The 26,123-nt window shown below is 36.0% G+C and overlaps 5 protein-coding genes across 5 annotated transcripts; 2 read left to right on the top strand and 3 right to left on the bottom strand.

Moving 5' to 3' along the window:
* The first annotated feature begins 620 nt into the window (after positions 1–620).
* Positions 621–1,934, top strand: LOC129310884 (aspartic proteinase CDR1-like). The gene has a single exon (XM_054952783.1). The coding sequence runs from the start codon at positions 621–623 to the stop codon at positions 1,932–1,934; it is 1,314 nt and encodes a 437-aa protein (XP_054808758.1).
* A 990-nt stretch (positions 1,935–2,924) lies between these two features.
* LOC129310882 (uncharacterized) lies at positions 2,925–3,401 on the bottom strand. Its single transcript, XM_054952782.1, has one exon. The coding sequence runs from the start codon at positions 3,399–3,401 to the stop codon at positions 2,925–2,927; it is 477 nt and encodes a 158-aa protein (XP_054808757.1).
* Positions 3,402–5,088: 1,687 nt separating this feature from the next.
* On the top strand, positions 5,089–10,540 carry LOC129310563 (uncharacterized). The gene is made up of 7 exons (XM_054952448.1): positions 5,089–5,505; positions 6,605–6,762; positions 7,059–7,307; positions 8,518–8,652; positions 8,854–9,036; positions 9,202–9,363; positions 10,010–10,540. The coding sequence occupies exons 1-7, from the start codon at positions 5,133–5,135 to the stop codon at positions 10,427–10,429; spliced, it is 1,680 nt and encodes a 559-aa protein (XP_054808423.1). The 5' UTR covers positions 5,089–5,132; the 3' UTR covers positions 10,430–10,540.
* A 47-nt stretch (positions 10,541–10,587) lies between these two features.
* LOC129310562 (LRR receptor-like serine/threonine-protein kinase FEI 1) lies at positions 10,588–20,689 on the bottom strand. Its single transcript, XM_054952446.1, has 14 exons — positions 20,415–20,689; positions 18,566–18,814; positions 18,304–18,436; positions 17,864–17,935; positions 17,701–17,772; positions 15,888–15,959; positions 15,488–15,559; positions 15,305–15,376; positions 15,093–15,187; positions 13,997–14,164; positions 13,553–13,885; positions 12,870–13,115; positions 11,894–12,027; positions 10,588–11,231 (listed from the first exon to the last, which is right to left on the bottom strand). Exons 2-14 carry the CDS (start codon positions 18,660–18,662, stop codon positions 11,013–11,015), a joined length of 1,785 nt encoding a protein of 594 aa, XP_054808421.1. The 5' UTR covers positions 18,663–18,814; positions 20,415–20,689; the 3' UTR covers positions 10,588–11,012.
* Positions 20,690–21,225: 536 nt separating this feature from the next.
* Positions 21,226–22,848, bottom strand: LOC129312210 (cytochrome P450 89A2-like). The gene has a single exon (XM_054954847.1). The coding sequence runs from the start codon at positions 22,846–22,848 to the stop codon at positions 21,298–21,300; it is 1,551 nt and encodes a 516-aa protein (XP_054810822.1). The 3' UTR covers positions 21,226–21,297.
* Positions 22,849–26,123: the final 3,275 nt, after the last annotated feature.

The following is a 26,123-nucleotide window of genomic DNA, read 5'->3' as shown; positions in this document are numbered from 1 at the left end:
TATAAAAAATTTAATTCAATATATCCTGCATTATACACACATATATTTTAAGATAAAAGAATAAATTGGTTCATAGACTATGGTTTTTGAAACATTACCCTAAATTCATTTTTGATGCAAGCTTTTTATTCGGCTTTTAAAAATAATATAATTTAATCTTTATATATTATTAATAAAAGTTAATTTTAATTTTTAATTGATCAAAAAATAATAGAAATGAATAAATAAAAATTTCTTGATATTTTTTTTAAAAAAATTTCTGTATCCTTCTTTATAATAGACATCCTTAATGGGCCTTTCGAGTTCTGTCTATAAATTATGCAAGTGCAACATTCTTTTTATGTATACGCGAGAGACGTCTTCCTTCAACGTCCATGGCCTTCTCAAATTAATTAGTAATTAATTATTAATGAATCGGATATCATACCATGGATCTTTTCTTAAAAAGAGGTAATTAAAAAAGGCACATGTTAATATCATTCCGTTAGAAAATAATTCTATTCATTATTAACTTTTATACCTCGATATTTGATTTTAATCAAGGCTTTGCACTAATCTCCGTCTATAAATTCTGCAAAACAAAGCAACAAAATTATATCTCCATCTTAATTCCTTCAACCATGGCGTCCACTAACAAATCCCAACCTCTTTTATCGATCATATTTCTTCTCTTTACAACTCTCCATCCTCTGAAATCTTCTGGTGTCACAGTTGATCTCGTTCCTCGTGATTCTCCTTCGTCTCCTTTCTACAACGCCTCAAAGACCTATTTCGATCGCTTGCACGATGCTCTAGAACGATCCTTAACACGTGCGAATCATATCAAGTCAGTACTTTCAAACCTCGGAGGTAGCAAAATCCAGACACAGATCATATCCGGTGGAGGATCCTACCTCATGAACGTATCCATAGGAACACCACCTGTTGAGGTTCTTGGGATCGCAGATACAGGCAGTGACCTCATATGGACACAGTGCTTGCCTTGCACAGAATGTTTCGAACAAGACCTTCCAATCTTTGATCCTAACAAATCCTCGACGTACAAGAAAGTCTCATGCCAATCTAGTACTTGTACGGCCCTAGAACACGCCTCATGCAGTAATGACGGATCAACATGTGGGTATAGCTACTCTTATGGAGATGGCTCTCAAACTTCTGGAGATCTGTCCACTGAAACATTGACGATAGGCAGTAAAAATCCCGCGTCTTTCAATAAAATAGCGTTCGGGTGTGCACATGATAGTTCTGGGACATTCGATTCGTCTTCGTCTGGTCTTGTCGGGCTAGGAGGAGGAGCACTCTCGCTTGTTTCTCAGTTGGACGAGAAGAAATTATCGTACTGTTTACTCCCCTTCTCGTCGAATGCGTCGAGCAAAATAAGCCTTGGTCGTGACGCTGTCGTGTCTGGTTCTGGTACAGTGAAGACCCCTCTGGTATCAAAAAGCCCAGACACTTTCTACTACCTTACGTTGGAAAGTATCAGCGTCGGACACACAAGAATTGCTTACAAAGGTTCGACAGTTATATCTCCAGATGCAACTAGTGATACTAAAGGGAACATTATTATCGATTCAGGGACAACCTTAACTTATCTGCCGACTGAGTTCTACGACGAGGTGTCGTCAGCAGTGGAGAAAGCCGTCGGCGGTCAGACAGTGGAAGGCCCGAGCGGTTTGGGTTTGAGTCCATGTTATTCTGCTAGTGATGACCTTAATTTTCCAGATCTCACAGCACATTTCGATGGTGGTGATGTGAATTTGGGTTCATTGAATACGTTTGTTCGCGTGTCCGAAGATGTGGTGTGTTTCTCGTTGACTCAAGCTGGGAGCAATCCTCCCATATATGGGAACTTGGCTCAAGCGAATTTCTTAGTGGGATACGATCTTGACGCTGGTACGGTGTCGTTTTTACCCAAAGATTGCACAAAACCCTAATTTGTGTTGAACATGTAATCTTTGTGAAATAACGAGGGACTATATGTAATTTCGTCGCAGAATTTGCTAAACAATAAAAGGGTATCTCTAATTAGCTTTTACTTTCGTTTAATTCGTTCGATTTTAAAGAGTTCTATGTACATTTTGTCTTTAAAAGATCAGCCTTACAATAATATTTTAATTTTAATTCAATTTCTTGAGGAAGGGAAAAATTATGAAATTGATAAATAAATTTTAAAATTTACTAACAAAAATTTACATGGATACATCATCCTAAGTTACTAGATGCAGAATAATAAGTTACTCAGATTTAAAAAAAAAAAACAAGAAGAAGAAGAAGAACAATTTATGCAAGCCAACAAGTATATAAGTTGTTTACATAAATTTATATAAATTAAAAAATTAAAATTTATTTTTTATAACATACTACCTCTATCCTTGTAAATAAAATATTTTTAATTAAATCATGTAAATCAATAAAAAATTAATTATCTAATTAAAAGTACAATAATATTTTAATTTTTCTTAATCATATATAAAAAATTTTAAAATAAATTAATCAGAGTATGTATCTTTTTTTTTAATTTAATAACAATATAATGATTCATTCATTAAAAAAATATAGAAAAAACATAACTTTTTATCCATACACTTTGTTTCTGTTTTGTTATATGTCCCTACACTTTTTTTCAATATTTTGATTCTCTACACTTTCATTTTTGGTATTTTATATTCATTTAAAATCTCTACACTTTGATCATTTAGAGATCTAGAACATCAAAAAATAAAAGTGCAGGGACTTAAAATATAAAAAAAAGTGCAGGAACATATAACAAAACACGAACAACATGTAGGGATCAAAAGTTATATTTTTTCAAAAATATATTAACAATCTTTTACATTTAAAAGTAAAAAAATTTAAAAACCCTCTTATATCTAGGGATGCGAAGAACATTAAATTTTTTTCTTTTGAAAAGGCTAGTGATAAAACTAGATAATGTTAGAAGCTATGGGTATAATCCCACTCTTGTTAGCTAGGAGATAAACTTCACATCCCCTAGGGGCTTCAAGCAGTTGTATTAGATCGCAAGGATGATGGTGGGCTTGCTTTGCAAGAAAATCAGCATAAAGAGTAGCTTCACGAGGGGCATGGAGAATCTTGTAATCTTGTTGAGTGACAATCAACTCCTGTACAACTGTAACCTCTTCATAGAAGGGGTAGGAATCTAGAACTCCTTTATAGAAAAAATTGACAACATCAAATGAATCTGAAAAAATGTGGGCTTTCTCAATTTTCCTACTTCTACAAGTCTCCATTCCTAGTTGGATAGCTTTGACCTCTGTTATACTGATAGGGATATTACCAAGGTTACAAGTGAAGCCCCTTATCCATTCACCTTCTGAATTTCTGGCTAATCCACAACAAGCAGCATTGTTATTTCCGATCAGAGAAGCATCCACGTCCATTCTTATAGTTCATTAGACAAGTGCTATCCATCGACAACCATGTATGTTAATTAAGGTACAATGCAACTTGAGTTGATTGAGATCTCTTTCCTCCATCAACTTCCTTTGACACATGTTAAGGATACTTTCATGCTGTGTTGAGTTCCTTCAAAGATATCTTTGCATCTACAAGTCCATAGCAACCAAACCAAAGACACGAATCCAGGGCCAATATTTAAGTTTCCCGCCAACAATATAATGTTTTGTGCTCCATTTTATCTAGTCCTATAAGCTGCATGAGAAGAATGGGTTAATCCATTCCTTCCATAAATTTTTTGCTCCCATACAGTCTCTCAAGATATGAGTAATAGATTCCTCATAGTCACACTTAAAGGGGCAGTTGGCATTTCCAGAGAAACCTCTCATTGCTCTCCATCGGTTACAAGGAATTTTCTCATAAAGTACTTGCCAAAAGAAAATTTCATCTTTTCAGGTAGAGGCCATTTTCATAGATTTGCCCAAATAGGGTTGTGATCATTGGCTGTATTCTTCTTCAAACAATTATAAGTTGCCTGAATTGAAAATTTCCCATCTTTCCTAGGTCTCCACCAAAAAGTGTCATTTTAAGGATTGATGCAAGGAGGAACAACAGTGATTTTCCTAATGATGTTTTCAAGGAAGAACATATGAAGTGAAGCCATATTCCAACTACCTGAAGGGGATATGAAATCAGAGACTTTTGCTTGGGGGTTAATTTGGTGATTAGGATTAGAGACCAAATTAATGAGAGGTTGACTAACTGGTGCCCATTGGTCCCACTAGAAGTTAGTTTATAAGCCATTGTTGATCTTCTTGCCAATCCCTTATAAGAAAACCTCCCACATCAAAGCAATGCTTTGCTAAATGTGAGAAGAAGAGCGTTTCAAGGTCACCAAAAGGACTTCATCATTGCAACAATTATATTTAGCTCTCAAGCACCTTACCTAAAGACAATCATTTAAACCGCAACATAATTTCATGATGAAGGCTTTGTTTTGCAATGTAAGGTCTTTTATACCTAGCTTGCCAACATGTTTCTGGCCTTTGATGACATCCAAGAAATCAAGTGAAGTTTTGACTTATCTTCATACTCATCCCAAAAGAATCTTCGGCAATATTTTTCAATTTCATGAAGGATGGATTTTGAAATTAGCATAGTTTGCATCATAGAGGAAGGGAGAGTTGGTAAAACAGACTTGACAAGCACTGTTCTACTCGCTTTATTTAGAAATGTACCCTTTTAGCTGGTAAGTCTGTTTTTGACCTTATTTATGAGAGGGGCAAATATATCTTTCCCAATTCTTTGGTGGAGTAGTGGGACTCTTAGCTATTTGCCAAGGTCATGAGTGAATCCAATCTCTATTTCTTGACACAAATCTAGCTTTAGTTGATAGTTAGTGTTGGTAGAGTAGAACAATTTTGCCTTACTTAGATTCATCCGATGCCCAGGTCATGTGGAATAATTCCATAGCTTGTTTGACAATATTGGCTTGTTCTAGAGAAGCTTCGGCAAACAAAACTAAATCATCTGTAAAGAAGAGATAGGATATTTTTGGTCCTTTAATTGATAGCTTAAGGGTTTGCAAATCTTGCTTTCGAAGTGAGCCCGTCCTGCTATAAAAGCATAAAATATTTTAAATTTAAATTTTAAATTTGTTATAAAAGCATAAAATATTTGATAGAACGAGAGCTTCGAAGTGTGCCCGTCCAGCTATGGCTGCTTTGGTTCCAACACTGTTCCCACTATCTGCTGGTTCACCCCTTCGCTTTTATCATTTGCGAAAGCCTAAACCTTCCTTGCTTCTTATCTCCTGCTCAAGAAAAGCCCTATTTCGATCTAGTGGCACAATTGTATTCTCCGGTGGCCGGAATTTGATACCTCTTTCGATGGCAGCCACTGTTAACGATGAGTATCAGGCATATTCAGTGAAGCCTCTCAACTTACCTCTGACTTTCGTGCGCCTCGCTGTCTCTGTAGTGCTGTTTATTGGCTTTGGATTTTGCATTGGCATTCGTGTAAGTTCTGCTTCTCCGCCTACTCTTCCCGCCTCTTCTTCATCGCTTCAAGATAACCAGGCAACGGAAGGTATCAAACGACTTGCCATGTACATTTACGAGTTACGATGTTTTCTTTTTGTAGTTAATTTGACTGATATTTCGTTTTTAGCTCTATATTTATGCGTAAGAGATCTTTTTAGTGGTACTGCCGTTCTGGTAACACTAATAAATTTGTTTTCATACTTTTCTTAAGGCTTAATCCTTATTCATGTCACTTGTCAGCCAAGATGCACGTATATGTGGGGATCAATAGTGTTATCAATAGATTGAAGGGCAAATGGAACTTAAAGATGTTAAAATTTCAACCGGGAGAACCGAACATTACAATATGTACCTTGAAGATCCTAAAGAGAGAATGTTGGTCCTTTACGAATTTTATAAACTCTGGAGCTTCGGATGCATTCACCTTTTGATTTCTTCCAAGAGAGGTGGATTTTAAACCCGAAAATATAGTGGATAAACTATGGTTCTTCAATACCTCATTTTTCAAGATTTGCATTGAAGCTTCTTGGGCGATCATGCTCATCATCTCGTGAAAGGACTCGAATCTCCTATTCTTTATTCACTCAATAAAAAGGAACAAGATGAATGCGGAAAGGGCAGAAGGCTTGGTTTGTGTTCATGCCAACCTTCATCTTTAATCAAAGAAGAGCAAAAAGTACATGTTAGTGGAGATTATTAAAAGCAGTTTGATAGGGCTGGAGGTCTTAAAGTTGTAAATTCGGCTTTTGATGAATCAATTTTGGAAGAAGAGCTTAAAAAGGATGCTAGTAATATGGATGCAGATGAAGATTGATTTGGACCAGAAACTCTAATATTAGCTCTTTTTATCATTTCTGCTTTACTTTGTATTTGATATGTCTTTTTAATTCTCAATTTACATTTTAACGAATTGATTTGTTGAACACACTCTCTCTCCTGTATTCATTTCTTAAAGTTGTTGTATCTTGCACTTTGTGGCATGATCAATATGTGCATCCCGTCAGTTCTAGCTTGTTAGTTAAGGATTGGTCCTACATTTTGCTCATTGAACTGATTTTTATTTGTGGGTTGTATGCTATCGCTGTTATGAGATAAACTTTGAAAGGCTTGGCTGTTAAACATGATTCATGGTTTTATGGTTGTAGATGAACATGAAGGAAGAGAACAGGATAACAACACGGAAGATATTCTAGATAAGGATTTAGAAGCAGCTTTTAATGCTTGGAAATCTAAAACGTATGCATTGACTGTGCCTCTCAGAATTGTTGCTCTACGCGGTTCTGTGCCTCCATCATGGATCAAGGTGTGTGGTATTTTTCTTAACTCTCCTCTTAAAGTCATAGTTTTAGTGCTATAATGTTGCTTATTAAATTTCTCACCTTTCCTCTCTCTCCCTTCTTGGTTCTCTTTCTGTTCTCTTTCTCAGAAAATGTGAGGTTTTTGCTTGAAATTTACCTAAAATCCTATTGCTATTGTCTTTGGTTATGCAATTCATGCCACATATTCCCTTTTTTTAAAAAAAAAAGATTTCTTATTCTAGTTAAATTTGCAATAATTTTTTATTTCATAGCTTCTCATGCTGATTTTTCTTACTTTTAGGACTTCATAAAATCTCAGGGGAGAAGGCTAAAGTTTAATGTGAAGTATAATACAAGTCTCGAGAGTATTTTCTCTAATCTGTCAATTCCGTTTACTAAAGGAAATATTGGGCCTGCCTCTGCTTTGGCAGCTGATATTGTTGGTATCGGTGACTCCTGGCTTAAATTTGCCATCAACAAAGCTATAATTGAACCAATACGTGATGTTGATGACCAGGATTGGTTTAAAGGCCTCGATGAGAGATGGAAGGTAACCATTTATTTTGCATCTCTTCCTAAAAATGGTCTTCTCAGCATATATTGGCTCAGCTTTTAATTGCGTATCGGTAATCAAGAACTGTTCTTCTGAGCATAGTTTCATTTACATTTGATGAGCCCACCTTGACCCTTAGGCATTTGGGAATATTTGAGGTCTGAATAGAGGAAAACAAAGGGATAATACTCGGTAGTAATGTGTATCAGTGTATGCGTGCACTTGTCAGTAAGACGTATTTGTATGCGCTTCTATTAACCTTTGTGAGATCATAAGATGATGACCAAGCAAGAAATCTGATGGATTCGCACATTGGTGGTGCCACGTAAAGTCCATGGGGTAAGAGGTCTGGTTTTAAGGGTGAGTTCCTCCTGCTTGCTTAAGTCTCCATCAAATTCATAACAAGATGATATTGGTTTCTTTTGGGAATTTTCATCAAACAGAAACTGGTTGGAGCAACCGACATAGAAGAATGGGAAGGAGGGAACCAAAAAGCATGCAAGGGCGCCTCTGGGGGGTTTATGATAATCAAATCAAAACTATGCAAAGTGAAAAAATTCTGGTAATAAAGTAAAAGAAGAGGTTGGGAAGTGGCACAGAACACGAGATGATGTCTTCATGCTTGATGGGGGTACCGTGCCAAACTTGTTATTATAATGTGCTATAACTTTTGACGCGGAATAACTTAAGTATCCTGTCCCGAGTCCCCACCCCCAATTCAGGTGTGGAGGACTAATATTCAAAAACTCAGAGTGAAAGCAAAACTGATGAACAATCTGTGAAAGAATTGAAAGAGGATAGAAATTCAGAAAGAGAATTACCTCTATAATGTGTTTCCATTAGCATTTCTTTGTTTTCTACCACGCTAGTATTATAGGGTCTGATAACCTGGATATAAAATGAACATTATGCAAAATGTTATCTAACGTGAAAGATAACACCAGATAGACACCTACGTTTGTTTGCAAAAATGTAAAATTTTACTAAATCAATATTCAGAAGCCTGCTCAAGCTTTCCATAAAGGACCACAACTGACAATCAAAGACAGACTCTGAAAGAAGGTTGTATTGTATATATCTTAAGTACTCTCAACTTGATTACTTTAGCATAGACCTTACATTTATTATAGCATGTCCTAATTTAGTTACCTATACCGTTGGAATATCTTTTTATAGTATAATGTTGTATTCACTGAATAAGTTCCAGGTATACCTACGCAGGAATAGTGAGGGAGAAATTGATCCTAACGGTGACATATGGGCTGCTCCTTATCGATGGGGCTGCATGGTTATAGCTTACAAGAAAAACAAATTTCGGAAGCATAATTTGGCTCCTATAGAGGTAAGTGTTTTTTTTTTTTTTTTTTGGGTTAGAGTCAATGTTATTTTTTGTGCATCTTTTCTGTAAGTATACAACAACAACAAGCCTTATCCTACTAAGTGGGGTCGATTATGTGGATTGCACTATGTCATTGCTCTCTATCATTTATCAAGCTTTTAGGAATATTATTTTTTTCTGGAAGTATATAACCTGTAAATGCAGGATTGGGCAGATTTGTGGCGGTCAGAACTTGCAGGAAGAATCTCTATGGTCGATTCTCCCAGAGAGGTTATTGGTGCAGTTTTGAAGTATATGGGAGCCTCATACAATACAAACGACATTAATTTGCAAGTAAATGGCGGGAGAGATGCTGTTAAGCACAATCTAGCCTTACTTGGAAAGCAGGTACTACAAAGACAATCTCTCTAGTCTCAACTGCTGCTGTTGCTTTTGCTATGTGCAAGATAGTTGGAACCAATGTTACTGAGCTATGCAAATTAATGAGAAAAGATTCTCTCTCTTTTTTCTGTCCAAATTACAAATTTAATTGTAACAATTGGCTTTATTTAGGTTCGGCTGTTTGACAGCGTTCACTATCTGAAAGCTTTTGGAGTTGGAGATGTGTGGGTAACTGTTGGATGGAGTAGCGACATCATTCCTATTGCCAAGCGCATGTCTAATGTCACAGTAGTTGTTCCAAAATCTGGAGCTAGCTTATGGGCAGATCTTTGGGTATGGTACTTATGTTTTGCTGCCTTATGTCCTGTTTGGTGAATAGAGAGGAGCATGATTCCTTCCACAGTTTGCATTGCCCATTATAGATTATACTATTGTAATTATTACTCAATACTCCTACCGGTCCTAAATGTAGGAACTAGTTAATTAATTCACATAGATTAAAAAAAAATCGGTAAGTCAGTGACTTCTACAAATGTGTGTCAGTTTCCCTAAAATATCTAATTTTAATCATTTACATTCGAAACCTCCCATGTTGATTGCGTGCTATGAATAGGGATAGTTTGGCAAAAAATAATAATAAATGAGGGAGACTAAGGAGATTTAAGGTTTTACATGTAGTTACAAAACAAATTCATCAACTAGATCTTATTACTTTTAAAAGTTGGAATACAAAAGGCATTTTATATTTAAAATAACTTCTTTCAATTCATTTTCCATTTCATTATGTAGAGATATCTTGAGATCCTTGATAAAGTTGAGTAAATCACATAGACCTTTGGCTGATAGGAAAAAATTATTGAATAATTATTTAAAGGGGATCCAAATATACGTAGTTAATGATGCCAACATTAAATTCAGATTATTTCTTGTTCCTTCTTAGTAGGCATTTTTCTCACTTGTTGTCTTTTTCCTTTTGCAGGCAATTCCAGCTGCCTCTCGGATTCAAACAAACCGGATTGGCGGCCGAATCCGGGGACCATCCCCACTAATCCATCAGTGGATAGAGTTCTGTCTGCAAGCTGCTAGAGCACTGCCCTTTAAACAAGAGGTGGTCCCAGGTGCCTCTCCTAATGCTCTTCATGTTCCTTCGGCTAATGTTCCCACCGAGCTTACAAAGGGTAAACCAAGACTAGATACCAATCTCATTGCCGGAGCCCCACCGCCTGAAATACTAGATCGGTGTGAGTTTCTTGAGCCATTGTTTGATTCAACGATATCAGATTACCGCTGGTTGCTTGCTACCATCCAAGAACCTAACCGTGGATTAGTACATAAAGCGCGCGAGTTTATTTCATCGATGACTAAATTTCCTGGTAAATCTGATCCAAAATTGGCTTGAATATTCGTTTATTTGGATATGGAATGCTGATCAAGGATCCTGTCAGTTTGAAATGTAATAGATTTAATGTAACAAGAAACTATAGAAATGCCAATGTGTGGTTTAAGTGCCTCATTGGCCTGATGAGCAAAACTGCTCGGAACCGAAACAAAAAAAAATAAAAAAAAAAGTCACCTGTAGATTTATACATGTTTGGCCGCTACAAGCAAGGTTCAAATCGCAGCTTGCCTTTTCTTCAGGGTGAAAAGGAAAGGAAATCGAATGATTTGCTGAGGAGGGCGTTCTCAATTTATGCAAATTAATATACACTTGTGTGATTAAATGCGAACATTAAAAATTACATCACAAACTGTAACCAAAGAAAGAGGAAGACAAGATTCAATGAATAACATTTTCAAATTAACTTCACAGACACAGTAAGTCTCAACACATGGTAACAGCACGTGAGGAACCTGAATTCCCAGTTTAGAAGAGGTTGTGGGGAAGGGATTGATCATAAATCTGCGGCTAGAATTCTAAGCCCCTTCCACTCACATCACATTTCTGAGTAACAAGTGACATAAACCCATGACGGCTTGGGCTTCTATTCAGAGTTGGAATCATAGTAGTCACTTGGGCATGGGGTCATCACCTCTGATTCAATCAACTGGATCACTCTGTGCATTGTGGGTCGATCATCCGGACTCGATGATACACACTGTATAGCAACAGAAAGCAACGCATCCAGGCTCTCTACCTGCACTCCTTCACATTGCGGATCGACTATATCTCTTGCCCTGTCCTCAGTTATTAAATGATTTAACTGCCACAATTAGCAACCCCATCATTAGCAACGATTTCAATCTCATGACACAGCCAATGCACTCGAACAAACAGATGTGAGGAACCAAAGAGATCAAATTACGGATTCAGAGTACAGAACCAGGAAAGAAATCGAGAGCCCAGTTTTGAAATATACAAGAGTATTACATACAAAGGGCTGCACGTTCATCTACTTCAATCAAGAAGCAGAACAAAAAAGCTCGAGGGCAGAACAATATTTTCAGTGGAAAGCTGGAGTTCTCGATAGAAGATCATTTATTGGTTTTCCTGCAGTTTTACCTCTATCCACTTCATTATTCCTTTTATAATCCAGAATTCTTTCTTAATATCGCATATGATGTATGGTTTTAATGTTTTGGCAGTAACCAGAAGGATGTTGCATGTGTCCTAGGTTACATGTGAGTGACTTTTTTTGTTTTGTTTAAATAATCAATTAAATCTGTGCTATAAAATAACCTTCCTGAAAGCATCAAACTTAAATGCCCACATTCTAAATGCTACCTAAGATTTTGGGAAAAGGCTATGTGATCTCAAAGCAATAAAAGAATACTCTAATGAGTGTCATTTTAAAGAGGAAACTAGTATTTCTACAACAAACAGCACAAGAAAAGCAATTCTACTTAAAGCTCTGTATGGCCTTACCCAACCAACAATATTGAGGCCCTTCTCAATGAATGATGCATCTGTTGGCCGCTTTCCACTTAACACTTCAAGTACCAGGACACCAAAACTATAAACATCGCTCTTTTCAGTTGCTCTACCACTTTGCATATATTCTGCCATGGAGCAACAGATGCTTCATCAGACAACAAAGGAATTAGAAAGTAAAACCAAAACTTTTAGCGAACTCCAGAAGGAACCACCCCATCTTAGTGTCACAAATTTGTTAAATACATAATATAGTTATGAACACATGTATAGATTGACAGTATTAACATCATTATGTCCAGGGGGAAATTTTCGTCCTCATTTTAGGCCGTGCAAGGATGACATGCACAAATCAAGAAAATGATATTACAATAATGTTAGCAAAAGTGTGGAGAGAAAAACGTAACAAGCAGGGATCAGCTATTCTCTGAAGAGATAAAATTCAGAATAAATGGTACCGAAACAGCACCCCCACAATCATTTTTAACATCTCTTGAGGTCATCTAAACATCAGAATAACTCCTACTCTTGATCAAATTCTAATAACTTTTTCAATCTAAATCTGCCTTTACGGACCATGCATATATATACTCCCCCCAGTCCTTAATATAAGACATTTTTTAGAAACTTCGATTGGTTTTTAATGTAAGACACCTTATAAAACTTGATGAAGCCTTGATGAGTTATCTCCAAAAATGCCCACATATCAAATTGGTTCATTTGGGTGGCATGTTTGACTTTAAGATTTGAAGGTAAAATTAATAATTTTAATTAAGAGGTAAGTTAGGATTTCTATAGAAAATTTTGGGGAAAAAAATACTGTTAACTAATTTTACCCACCTTTGTTAATGTGTGATTTGGTAAAAAATATCTTATAAATAGGATTGGAGGGAGTATAGCCTAAAATTACCTAATTACAACACTAGATATTCTCGAAGATTATCTAGAGATGTTCATTTATATTGCTTACCTGGAGCTAGATAACCAAATGTTCCAGCAACAATGGTAGTGATGTGAGATTCTTCATCCTTCAAAAGTTTGGCAAGTCCAAAGTCAGAGACTCGAGCATCCAAGTTTCCATCAAGCAAAATATTGCTTGATTTTATGTCACGGTGTATGATCCTAGGGGAACAATCATGGTGCAAGTAGGCAAGCCCTTTTGCAGCTCCCAAGATGATATTCAAGCGTGAATCCCAATCAAGCTGCTCAGATCTTTCTGTTTAATGCATCATAAAACATCATTCTCCCCAAATATTTTTATCCATTAAGCAATGAAGATGCTTATTCCAAAATGAAACTTACATTATGCTGAAAAACAATTATAGCTGATGCGACTATGTCAAGGTGCACTAAGTAATAAAAGCATGACTGATATTAAGGCAATTTGTTGAAAAGCCTATAAAATGCTATTATGTTGAAAAGATCCACCCACATTTTAGCTCGCTTGGACTATTTATCAATATCATTATCAAAGATGCTATTGTGTTCTTGAGATTATAAAGAATCCTGAACAGGTAAGAAAAAATTACCACACACTAGAATTGACGACCACAGACTAACCTTTAATAGTGCACAGAAAATTCCAACATTATAGCTGCAGCATGCATCAATATTCTGATGAAAATATGGTGATGTTTTTAGTAGGTATCTTACCATGAAGAGCTTCATCAAGACTACCACCAGCTAGGTAATCATAAATTAACAACTTTGATGAAGGTGAATTGCAATATCCTCTTAAGTTCACAAGATATCTGTGTTTGATGCTACCAAGTATTTCAAGCTCTCTCTCAAAAAATCGATCGAAGCCGTCACTTAACTTTACAATCCTTTTCAAAGCAAATACATTCCCATCATCCATTGCAAGCCTGTAAACTTTTCCAAATCCTCCACAACCAATTATGTGTTCCTCATTTAAAGTCTCTAGTTTTTTAATAATATCTTTTGAAGAGTATGGTAGATCTCCATGAAACATTACGATAGATGCCCCTGCAAGATTTAAGAGATTAAATTTGGAGCATTTATGATTTCAGAAAGCTAAGAAAATAAAACAAGCTCAAAAAGGCCAACAAGCAGCCAACATCAAGCTAAGGTACTTACCTCCACAGACATCCATTGCTAGACTTTCTCTGTGATTTTTACCAAACTTCTTATAAAGAAAGCAACCCCAGAAGCACATAAGTGCCACTAAAAGTAGTGCACCCACAGTTGCTGATGCACTAATAAGCAACCGGCCAGAATCTTTCCTTTTTCCACTTTGATTTTGGTCTATAGAAAGTAACACTATTAAAAAGTCAAAACAGTAATACCGCAGTCCAGTTAAGCATGCAAAATTGCTCCAAACGGAAATTGCATCAAACAGATTATTTAGTCCATTCAGGAGGTCAGAGAACATAAAAACCAGACACATGCTATGGACCTGTTTGCTTGTACTGTTTGGAATTGCAAATGAAAGAAATCCCCTGGCTAATGGCTATATTGTAAAAACATAACCTAACAATAAAGGCCATTATACTATTTCTATAAAACAAAACCAGATAGAGAAAGAATCATCTTACTTTCACAGTATCACCTGAAATTGCCACATGACTTTCCCAATAAAGACTTGTAGTAATGGCTCCAAAAATGGTGCTTAATTACTTTTACACTACCAAGCAGCCAGGTACATTTCAAGTAAAATTGATCATCGAAAACATTTAGTGTCTCTGGTGGAATCTGGGTTTGTAGGGTAAAATCAATGGGTAGGAAGGAGTATGGTGGGAAAGGTTTTATGGATAGGTGCAATCAAATGTATTTTGCCATTTAGTGTCTCTGGTTTATATGCAATGCTGGAATCTTTTAGAAAACAAGGGGTAAAGGCATGCTTATGGATGAAGTCCATGGGTGAAATTTCCTTTACAGGTAACGTATGCTGCATTATATTTCCTCGTATGCCCAAATCTAAAAGTATATGACCACAAAATTCCCGCCATCACAAACAATAATCAAATAACTAAAAATGAACAAATAAAAGATCACAGTTAAGAATTGGTCAGATCCCTAGAACACAACTTCTGATGCTGAAACCCCAAATGTATTGCTTTTAAAATTTTTTACTAAGATAAAAGGCACAAATATCAATAAAACAATAAAAGAAATTTAGTTGCCAGGGCAAATGAAGAATTCAGTAGATTCATTTAAATGGTTTCAGCTTTACCTGACATTGAAGATTGAGGATTGGAATTAGGCAAACCATTATTCTCACACGTTGTATTGATTTGCACCCCACACAAACCAAGATTTCCAACAAAGCTGCAGCAAAGTATATTTGTTGCACCATGAGAAGTATAAATTTGCATCTTAGAAGTAGGCTACTACATTAGGACAGACAATCTAATATCACTAATCAATAGGGGGAACAGTACTTACGAGCTTTCAGGGAAGTTGGCAAGCACAGCATCCAAAGGTATTGGTCCAACCAGAAAATTGAACGACACATTGCTAAAAAAGTACCAAATAAGACCACAATAAGAGTTTTTCTTCAAATAATAGATCAACACGAGATATGAGTAAAGAAGAGAAGAACTATGAAAAGAAAACGAGGCTACTTACAAATTTTTTAGATTATATAATTTCCCAAGTGATGGAGGAATACTCCCACTAAGGAGGTTACTTGATATATCCCTGCAAAATAGGGAGACATGCTAAATGAACGTGATCTGTTTTAAAACAAGAATGTCTAATTCGGATAAAAGCCAGAATTTACACTAAACTATTGCACACTCCCCTACTTTTCCCTACAAACATGCTTGTCAGTCTTCCACACAATGAAACACACCAGAAAGTTCAGCCCTGCCTCAATTATTCCTTTCTTATCGCATCTCTCTTCATCACCCCCACCCAACCATAGGTCACTCATTCACCATACAGCACTAAAATATTTGTGATGCTTCACCCAGAGAAATATGATTGATAACGAAACACAATAGGAGCATAAAACAGGGGAACTCACAAATTTTGAAGTTGTGAGAGATTTCCAATTTCACTTGGGATAACTCCACTAAGGTAGTTACCATGCAAATATCTGTAAGAGCAAAAATAAAAATTCCCTAACAAATCATCAGTTTAGTTTGCCCAATCAAAATCTCAACAAAAAGAAAAAGATCCAATTACTCTCACAGAAAATTTGATTTCTAGGATGTAATGCTCAATCCAAGCAAAACCCAAAAAGTGGTATTGCCAATATCATCGACCATGGTTATACAAGTAAATGAAAATAAGCCATCAACATTTTATCACCATACAAACAAGTTTGTATCACACCTAAATCTAATTCACCAAATTTCTCTGGATGTTTTGCCCATGAGGGTCCATTCTTAGACTTGTCACCGCTCTATAACAGGATAAGTAATCTGGAGGAGGGATGAAACAGAATAAATGATTGCCAAAGCTTTTCTACATTTCAAGGTAGGAGATGTTGAAAACAAATTTAATTCTCACCCAAATTTTAAAGAACTGCATGTGTGACACGTAAACAACTATTCAGAGGCATACTCACTTTGGGTAAAATAAACCTGTAAATAATGGAAAATAAAATGATTGTCCAGTTTCTGCAATTACAACAAACAACAACAACAAGCCTTTATCCCACTAGGTGGGGTCGGCTACATGGATTGCAAGACGCCATTGTGCTCTGTCCAGTTTCTGCAATTAATTAATATAAATTTAAATGTTACAGTAACACGTAAAACGCAATGAATGATGGTACCAAGGTTTCTTATAGTTTTCCTCCTATATTAAACATTCTCTAGTCCTAAGCATAATGTACATATTCATGCAAAATGCTCCAGAAAAAAATAATGTAACAAATAGTGATGCAAAATTATCTGGATTCATTAACCATCTGGGCACTCGCAAACTCTGATTGGACTAGGAAAAACTACAATACTCAGTCTATCACGTGATGGCCTGAGAGATCATCTGAGATCTATATACTAAGCCAAACATTCCATCAAACATAACACATACTGACTCACATTTCTGTAAATAATAGAGGATTTTGGACATGCTTCTTTTATCCCAACTAAAGAATAGCACAAATAGAAGAACAAACCCAGAGTTATGTATCTAATACCCTGTTTGGTAGGGTGGGACTAGGGAGAAAAGAGATACCTCGTTAGTTATTACTGAAAATTTTCTATCATATATTTTTTATTACTTTTTAAATTAACAACACAATGATCATATTATACCCTCAATTATTTCTCATTTAATTTTCCATTTTACTCGTTTCCATTTTGTGTACCAAATGAAACCTTTTATTTTGGGAACAGAGAACTCTAAATATGTAGAAAGTGCAGAAAATAATCATAAAAGAAAAGGCACCCTTGAGGTGTCCATGTTAAAAAATCCTTTCAGAATGAAATGTCCTCAAATTCAATAGCAAAATTTAAAGAAGCGAACCCATATATATATGAATATAAAGAGTCACTCCCTTGGAGGGTCCTTTTCAAGCCTCTTCCAGAAGACATGTTTCTTGTCCAACAGACATTAGTTGGCCTTTGGAATGAAATAGTTTGTCCCATGCTTCCATTAATACCACAGAAGTGAAGTACGTACTTGGGAACACTTAACAACCAAAAATGCAAAAGTAAATGTATTTGATGATCAATTTCCACTCGTAAGCATGAAGGTTAACAAGGAGCGGGAGCAATGATGAATCATTATTCCTAAAATCCTCACTAAGACAGATGTACATAACTTCCTCATTTAAAAAGGAGATTAGAAGTTATGGAAAAGAATGAGGAACCAAAGGTCATACTTACATTTCTTGCAATCCAGTGCAATTTCCTAATTCTGATGGAATGGTCCCATATAAGAAGTTGTTGTTCAGAGCACTAGAATATAGATGAGTTAACTACATCAGATGCAGAAGACCAGCAAAAAACCAACAGAATAGAATAACTTTAAAAAAGGCAAAATACATACAGAATCCTCAGATGCTCTAGCTTCCCAAGGTCAGCTGAAATAGACCCACTTAACTTTTGATGATCCAGAAACCTAGATGATCAGCAATGAAAGCAAAGTGAGATATAAAAAGCCAGACAAACTTGTCAGCAAAACTCCTGTCACGTTTAAAATCCCAGTATTTCTTTTACCATAATAGAGAGTTCAATTTCTCAAAATAACATGATACAATCTTATGAAACCAAAAGTAGCATGATAAAATCATTTCACTCTCCAGATGATAAAGGTTACATCAATAATCATTACTATATAAAAGGGGAGGTGAGGGAGATGATACATACTTTCAGTGCTAATCCAAATTGGCTTATAACAACGCAAAAAGCTTAAAAAATGACAAGATCACCTTTTATAAAGACAAAATGTAATCAAAACAAAGAATAAAGATAAAAATAAAAACATACAGATTTGTCACTCTCTTGGTTTTGGGATCACATGTTACTCCTTTCCATTTACATGGGTCAGGATCCTCAGGCCTCCAAGGTAACAGGTCACTATTGGGGCTAACTGCTGTCCTGAAGGTAAGAAGTGCCTCTCCTACAAATACAAAATGAAATAAACTAGAACTCAAACAATCCAAACTCAACTCAGAGGGGATCTTATTAAAACATTTACATGGGAAAGATACCAAACAGCCAACTAAATTACAGATTTATCATCACATACCATCAGGACTGATTGCTTCATTCCTATTGATTACATGACATATCAGCAGAACACAAAGAAGCCATGGCCATTGCCATTTCATCAGACAAACGCCCATGGCAACAGTGTTTAAGCATAATATAGTCACTAAGAGTCATCTGAGACAACCGTATGAAAAAAGCCTGCTTCCAACATGTATCTATCTAATATGTACTGACATCAGCAGCTGCAGCAGAATCAAGTCCTTGATTTCCACAGAAAGCTACTAACCTGAAATAACAACAAACAATAACATTTTTAAAAACTGATTTAGTCAAAGTAAAGGGGAAAACCTTGCTTTGGCACTTATACAAGTAAACAGAAGCAGGGTGGTTAAAATATTTTCAACCAACAAGGCATATGCATAAGCAAAGCAAGCTTTCTATGTTTACTTGATGTTGGAGATCACAATATCTAAACATGATTTTATATGGAATTAGCACCAGTTGTTGATTTGAATATTTTAGTTTTGTTCCTATATTTAGCCAGTTTGTTCAGGCTATTAGGATAAGATTATTATAACTAATTTTCTTAAGATAGAGCCCTAGACAGTAGGAGTTTTCAAATACTTTATCACAATATTTAATTAACCTTTCTGGTTAGCAGTTGCTGGGATTTGATTGATAAGATCTGTTGCCTCCTTTACCTATAAATGGTCAGTTATATAAATTCAATGAAGCAATTTCAAAGGAAATTTGAAACTCTGAATTGCTACATGGGATCACCGCTTTCCATAGCCCAAAAAATTAAACTAAAACATTTGCCCAAGTGGTGATGTGATGGCTCATCAACACTATAATCCTGGGGATTTGAAAGGATATGTTCCGCACCACTGGTAAGGAAATTTGGAATGAAGTGAAGAAACATGCTTTTGACAATGACAACACATCAAACAGATCCAGATAACAAGAGTTTCACAATCTCCAACAAGATGAGTTTAAGTGTTACTCAATACTATAGCATTCAATCAGTGTTGGAGACAATTAGGCATGTTTGACAATATTGTCTGAGATTGCAGTCAAGATGAATTGAAGTTTAAAAATTCTAAGAAAAGAATGGAATGTCCAAATTTTTGTCAAGCCTAAGGAAAGATTTGGGTAAAACCACAGGAAGGATCCCTATGGCCCAGCCTTATCAACCATCAAGGATGCCTCCTCTAAAATTGGAAGAGAAGAGAGCCAAAGAAATCAATAATGGCTGATCAGACGACTACTTACACAGAAGAGTGAGCTCATATGTATGACTCATGGTCAGGCCACTGATTTTATTAAGCACGCAAGAAAAGGGGCCGTGTAATTGCAGCGGATTGAAAAATCATCTACCCAGCATGCGGCCTACATTTTCCTATTATATTTAGTGAAAATTATAGCCATCATTATCTATAACTAATATTTCAGAATGTGATGCCGTAAAGAAAATGGCGCTTTGATAATGGCGAATAATGAGTAAAATGATAAAGCAAAACTAACATTAGAACATTAAAGGCCAAAAGAACCCCTACTAAGAATTCAGCTCGGGGGGGCGTCACAAAAGCATCTTAGACGCAGCTGTGCAAGTGAATCGATGAACTACTGCTAAAGAAAACAGAAATTATATAAAGAAGAAGAAGGGATCCCGTACAATTTCATCAGCTTCATAAGCAAGCAATGCATCCTCATTAAAAATGTAACAAAAAGGTTCGTTTAGCTTAATTAATCAATTTGATACCAATTGTACCAATGCTGCGAAACATTAAGCTGGTAAATTCACTAAATTGCATCAGACGATTTTCTTTTTTCTTTTTTCTTTTTACTTAGAAAATCGAAGAAGCAAAGAGAACATAAACACTCACCTCGATACGATCGAGGACACAAAAGCGTGATAAACGGAGATTGAGCTGTAAAGGAACTAGTTCAAGCTCCCTCACCCTCGAAGTGCTTGAGATTTGTTCGAGATTCTGGAGTGGAGTGAATAGGAGTGAAAGTAGAAGAGTGTGCGTGATTTGATGCTTGGAAATTTAAGGGAATCCGTACATCCAGTTACAGCAGGACCGCTTGGCACGGGAGAACTGAAGACAAACACGCGCCGCACGTGTAACCGACGCGCTCGTTCTGGAAACTTGCCACAGCATTGACGCCTATACTTTATACATTACACTACAAAAGATTTGAAGAGTATCCTCTTAAGATACTTCATGGTACATTTTATGGTGAAACAGTGAAACTATATGCACGCGCACACACAAATATATATATATATATATATATATATATTTTGAACAAAAGATTTTATGGTGAAACTATAAACAGAAGAAAATGGGTGTAGGCACCAACTTCTGCGAAAGTTACATGTATAAAAGCTACGAAAGTATAATCCATTATTTTATTTTTATCTTTCCTTAATTCTACATATTTAGAAGAATATGTAGGTATCAATTTCTGTAATTATACAAGGTTAAAAAAAATTATGTTATCATGCTAATACGTTATACATACTAAATGGTAAGTTTATTTAAACAGGACAATTTTGGCATTATGGGTAAAATAAAAAAGTGAAAACTCATGAAAAAAGATTTTTTGTTTATCAAAGTTATACCAGAAATACGATTTGCTTCTCGAGTTGTATGTACTGTAATCATCATCAAGTTATTAATAGAAGAGAAATTGATGGTATATATATTTTCATTTAAATGCCAAAATGGAAAAGTAGTACAAGGATGCTGATGAATCCATATTTCAAAGGGTCGATCTGGGAGTCACACAGGGCCTCAAAGGATTCTTCATTACAATAGTGAAGGCTTGCTTCTCGGTCATATCAACTTCGCAGCCATCTTGCATCATCCACTTAAAATCCCTCACTAAATTGGCCACAAAATACTCAACATGAAGCAGAGCCATATTTATTGCAGGGCAAATCCTCTTCCCTGCACCAAACGGCATCATTTTGATCTCCGAATACCCTTTTACATCAAACTCACAGTACTGTCCTTCTCTTTGACCTTTCATCAAAAACCTTTCAGGCTTGAACTCCATTGGATCTTCCCACACATTTGGGTCCCACCCTAACTCCGCCACCAGAAAATTCACAATCGCGTTTTTGGGTATGAAGTAACCTTCCATTTCAGTGTCTTGTGTCACTGCTCTGGGCAGTATGAAGTGTCCTGGTGGGTGTCTCCGAATCGTCTCTAACACAACAGCTTTCAAGTATGGCATCTTCTTCAAGTGGTTCTCTTCGATTTCTTCGTCTGGTTTCACAACTCGGTTGATCTCATCGAACAGTTTCTCTTGTATGGTTTGATTCTTCACTAGATTCGCCATTGCCCATAACCATGTGGTGGCCGTCGTGTCTGTTCCAGCTAACATGAACTCAGAACACATGCTCACTAGTTCTTCATCTGCTAGCTTCCTTCCACTGTCAGGCAGTTTCATGTCGAAAAGAGTATCAACATAAGCAGTAAACCCTCCTTTTAATTTCTCATGTTCTTCACCGAGCTGGCTTTTTGTTAATTCATGACGAGATTTTATGATTGGGAGGAGGAAATTGACTTGATTTTCCCGAATCTGCAGAAGTTCTTTCCATAGTTTTCTAAACAAAATCTTGGATAGAAATGGAAGGAAATTCAACACATTGAACCTAATGAAATTGTGAAGCACATTGTGGAGCACTTTCTGAATCTCCCTGACACTATTCTCATCAAAGTTTTCTCCAAAACACATATGGGATAGCAAAGCAAACATTGAAAGCTCAATGTGATCATAAACAGGTATAGCCTTATTACCCAATTCAATATCAGCAAGAATGTTCTTCTTAAGCAGATCTAAAGCACACTTACGACACTGAGAATACAAGTGTAATCGAGAAGGGTGTATGATCTGCATAAGGTTTTGACGAAGAACCCGCCACGTGGGACCATACTGAGAAGTACTGACACCATGCTGGTTAGGGAAGAATACTCTGGTGGTTGGAAGAGCCCATGGACGACCGGCAAAAACGGTGCCGTTTTTCACCAGAGCGCGATGAGCTGTTTCATGGGTTGTTATGAAAATGGAGGGAGTGGACCCCATGTAAATAGTGACGATGTTACCATATTTGGAACGTAGGAAACGTAGCACAGGTTCGAGGTCGGCAAAGTTTTTTGAGGATTTTAAGAGCCAGTATATGTTTCCTAAAATAGGTACTGTAGGTGGACTCGGTGGCAGCTTCTTATTGCCCGTGAAACTAAGAGCAAGGGTAAGAATGAAAGTACAAAGAGACATCGAAGCTAGAACGTAGAACCAGAATCCCATTATGCAAGAACAAAGAAGGTTAAGAGAACTTTGTCTTGCTCTTGAGTTCCGGAGCGTCGATGTTAATTAGCTTGCGGGTTAAATAGGTTGTGATGAAAGAAGTTGGGTGGTGCCATTAAAAGGAGTTATGTGTTTGTGCATTTAATTTGGTTCATGCTTTACGTTTGTCACTTTTTTGACGTTAAATGTCTGTGCTTGACTTGAATGCGATGTGAAAACTGAAATGAAATGGCTTTCCAAACGAGAAAATTATAAACGTGGAATCGGTTCATTTGATCATTACAGTCGATAAAAAAAAAAACAAGGAGTTATATACCTAATTTTATATACTTAATATACTTATATTCAATCAAATTATGATAAATAAATTTTAATATATTAATAAAATTAATAACAAAATTTATTATAGAATAAATAATCAGTAAAAGATTTACATATCTTAATTTAATTGAAAACAAATACATTAAATATATAAAGTTAAATATATAAGTTTTTTCTCAAAAAAAAAAAGCTTGGGATCGATCTAAATGAATAAAAGAATAAAAGAATTAGTGATTAATCGCATAAAGTTAATTTTTGTTTTTAAATAGTATTTTGACATTTCTCCCGGTTTGGATGATTATAGAAAAAAAAAATTTAAGCAAAAGTCTGAAATTATGAATTTTGTGGCTTTTAACGTAAAAGCAAACATGCCAATATGCCATTTTACCATATATGTAAACCATGAATCATTTATTATCTTGTAAGCCTTGAAAACATTAATTATCGGTTACTAACATCCTATGGTATTGGCTAACAATACCTTGAACCTTCTCAGTTTGAAACTCCCCCGTGAATGTCATAATAACAACGTATCCGCATAATTGATTATTGGTAGAGTGATTTGATAGTGTAGTGAATGAATATAAAACATATGGATTGAAATAAGTCTGGATTTAATTAAGCTAACGTTGGAAATTAAAGATGGTGAATAAGTTAAGCTTAGCTTGACTACATATTTTTAAGACGCTGGTTTCTATTTTTGTCCCACATGTCTATATGTCTAGAAACAACTGTATTTTACCCCAAAAAAAAATCAAAATACCATCCAGAGACTTTACAAACAAAACCATTCCTAAATATCTTTTTCTTCCTTTTTCACCTTTTCCCCTCGTTCTTTGATGTCAAGAAGCTTGTTGAGGTCTTGCTCCCAGAGAATTGTGCACCTTTATACGTGGGGAAAGTTATACAAAGGCACTTCATAATAAGCTTTATGTTCTCGTGAAAAGATATTATTGGCTCATTCCTTCGTAATTAATTAAATAGAGCTTTTGACGCTAAACAAAATTATTGCAAAAGAATACGAGTTTTTTTCTTAAGAGGAGAATGCGAGATTTATGTCGTGTCAATGGAGGATGCGCGCGCACGTGTGGAGTAAGAGTGGGGGTACTCATATCGCATATAATGCTGGGGAAAAAAGATGATATCGCATATATAAACGACTCATAAATTATTTCAAATTTCACATTTAATTTTGGTAAATTTATGCATAGAATTTGATGAGATGGGTAGAAAAAATGAGATATATATTGATCACATTTTATGCACCCATTACAAATCATATAATTTCAGCGATAACTAATATTAATGATGATGTGAAAAATCAATTTCAGAATTCATTGGCAAAAATATTTTTAATATTTATAATTATATTATATTATTATTTTTTATATGATTTTAAATCACAGTTAACACGTATCAGTCTTCCCTTGTGCTTGGATTTCAACAAGAGAAAATTAATTATAGAAAATATTGATTAACAGAACGCAGTGATGTTTGGATAATATTTTTTAAAATTAATATGTGAAATTGAGAATCAATTAGCTTCTTCAAATGGAGTTTAAAAAAATTAGAAACATTTGGATGATGATCCAAAACAATGATTTTGGACTTTATAATTGATTTTAAAGGAGCATCTAAACAGATTATTCATTGTTGTCTCAAAAGTCAAGCTAGCCTTAATGTTAAAGTTGTCAATAAAAAACAAAAGAGAAGGAGGCAACAACAGATTACAGTAATGGCTCTCTCGCTTCCCTCCAAGCTCCCTTCTCACCAACCTCGTCGTGCACAAACGGAAGAAGAGAACGATCAACTTGCAAGAAGTTCAAAAAAGATCAAAAATGTTCTAAGCAAAGATGTGACTCCTCCACCGGGTGACTGGCCAATGCTGGGTACAAAAATTCATTCTCAACCTCCAAGCAAGCAAACTTTCGCAGATAAGCTCAAAGGAACCATCAGGGACTACCCCTTGGATGGTGACACTGAAGAAGAGGAAGACGACATCAACTCAGATGATGATCAAAATGAGGCAACTGGTTCAGACCCAAATGAACCACATGTTACGACCTTTGAGAACGAGAAGAAGAACTTCCCAACTTTCATCTTCTCAGAAAACTTTAAGAAGCGGCTTTATAAGGCATGGAAAAAGGCAGTCATTGTGAAACTCCTGGATAGGAATATTGGCTTCAAAGCTCTGGAGTCAAGGTTGCAAACGACGTGGGCAAAAAAAGGCGTTATCAAACTGATAAATATTGGTTTTGGCTTCTTTGTCGTCAAACTGTCAAATAAAGAAGACTACTTCAATGCCCTCACAGTAGCCCCTGGATGATTTATGATCATTATCTTACCGTTAGACCATGGGAGCCGAAATTCAAACCTCAAAGTGCTACCATTGACAAGGTTGCTTACTGGGTCAGAGTGCCAAAAGTTTTCCTTGAATATTATGACAATGAGGCTCTCATGCTTATAGGTAACAGGATTGGACAGACTATAAAGGTTGATCTTCACACTTCATGCCAACTCAGGGGTCACTTTGCAAGGATTTGCATCTTGATTGATCTAAGCAAGCAGTTAATGTCTGGGTTTCAATTGGATGGGGAAGATTATTACTTAGAATATGAAGGTCTACATATGTTGTGTACTAACTGTGGCTTCTATGGTCATAGAGCAGAAATCTGCCTTTCAAAAAACCAAAGCTCCTAGCAAGAAGATAAAACAGAACAGCCAAATGCCCTGCTGAAGCAAACGTCGAGAGCCAACAAGCAAACACGGTGGAGCAGGCCGAAAAATGGTCCATCGTTCAAAAGCCTCATCGCAACAGAAGGGGAAAGAGAAAATAGCTAAGCACAACTCCCATACAGTATCAAGTTCACGTTTCGAAGCATTAGCTGAAGAAGGAGAGACACTAGAGAAAGGAACAGAGAGAGCCGTACAGTTCATGGCCATGCACGTAGCTG

Source organism: Prosopis cineraria, unplaced genomic scaffold, assembly GCF_029017545.1.
Source record: "Prosopis cineraria cultivar Desert tree isolate PC_DT_omini unplaced genomic scaffold, ASM2901754v1 PC5, whole genome shotgun sequence".
NCBI lineage: Eukaryota > Viridiplantae > Streptophyta > Magnoliopsida > Fabales > Fabaceae > Prosopis > Prosopis cineraria.
The sequence above is the reverse complement of the archived record's forward strand: the minus strand, read 5'-3'. Positions and strand labels throughout refer to the sequence as shown.

What these genes read in the sequence shown, in the direction of transcription:
- LOC129310884 (XM_054952783.1), top strand. Translation starts at nt 621, where the DNA reads ATGGCGTCCACTAACAAATCCCAACCTCTTTTATCGATCATATTTCTT.
- LOC129310882 (XM_054952782.1), bottom strand. Translation starts at nt 3,401, where the DNA reads ATGGACGTGGATGCTTCTCTGATCGGAAATAACAATGCTGCTTGTTGT.
- LOC129310563 (XM_054952448.1), top strand. Translation starts at nt 5,133, where the DNA reads ATGGCTGCTTTGGTTCCAACACTGTTCCCACTATCTGCTGGTTCACCC. An exon ending in TGCCTCCATCATGGATCAAG is followed by an intron (nt 6,763 to 7,058) that starts GTGTGTGGTATT and finishes TCTTACTTTTAG; the next exon opens with GACTTCATAAAATCTCAGGG. An exon ending in GCTTATGGGCAGATCTTTGG is followed by an intron (nt 9,364 to 10,009) that starts GTATGGTACTTA and finishes TTCCTTTTGCAG; the next exon opens with GCAATTCCAGCTGCCTCTCG.
- LOC129310562 (XM_054952446.1), bottom strand. Translation starts at nt 18,662, where the DNA reads ATGGGCGTTTGTCTGATGAAATGGCAATGGCCATGGCTTCTTTGTGTT. An exon ending in TGCACTGGATTGCAAGAAAT is followed by an intron (nt 15,960 to 17,700) that starts GTAAGTATGACC and finishes TTGCTCTTACAG; the next exon opens with ATATTTGCATGGTAACTACC. An exon ending in TCCTCAATCTTCAATGTCAG is followed by an intron (nt 14,165 to 15,092) that starts GTAAAGCTGAAA and finishes TACTTTCTATAG; the next exon opens with ACCAAAATCAAAGTGGAAAA.
- LOC129312210 (XM_054954847.1), bottom strand. Translation starts at nt 22,848, where the DNA reads ATGGGATTCTGGTTCTACGTTCTAGCTTCGATGTCTCTTTGTACTTTC.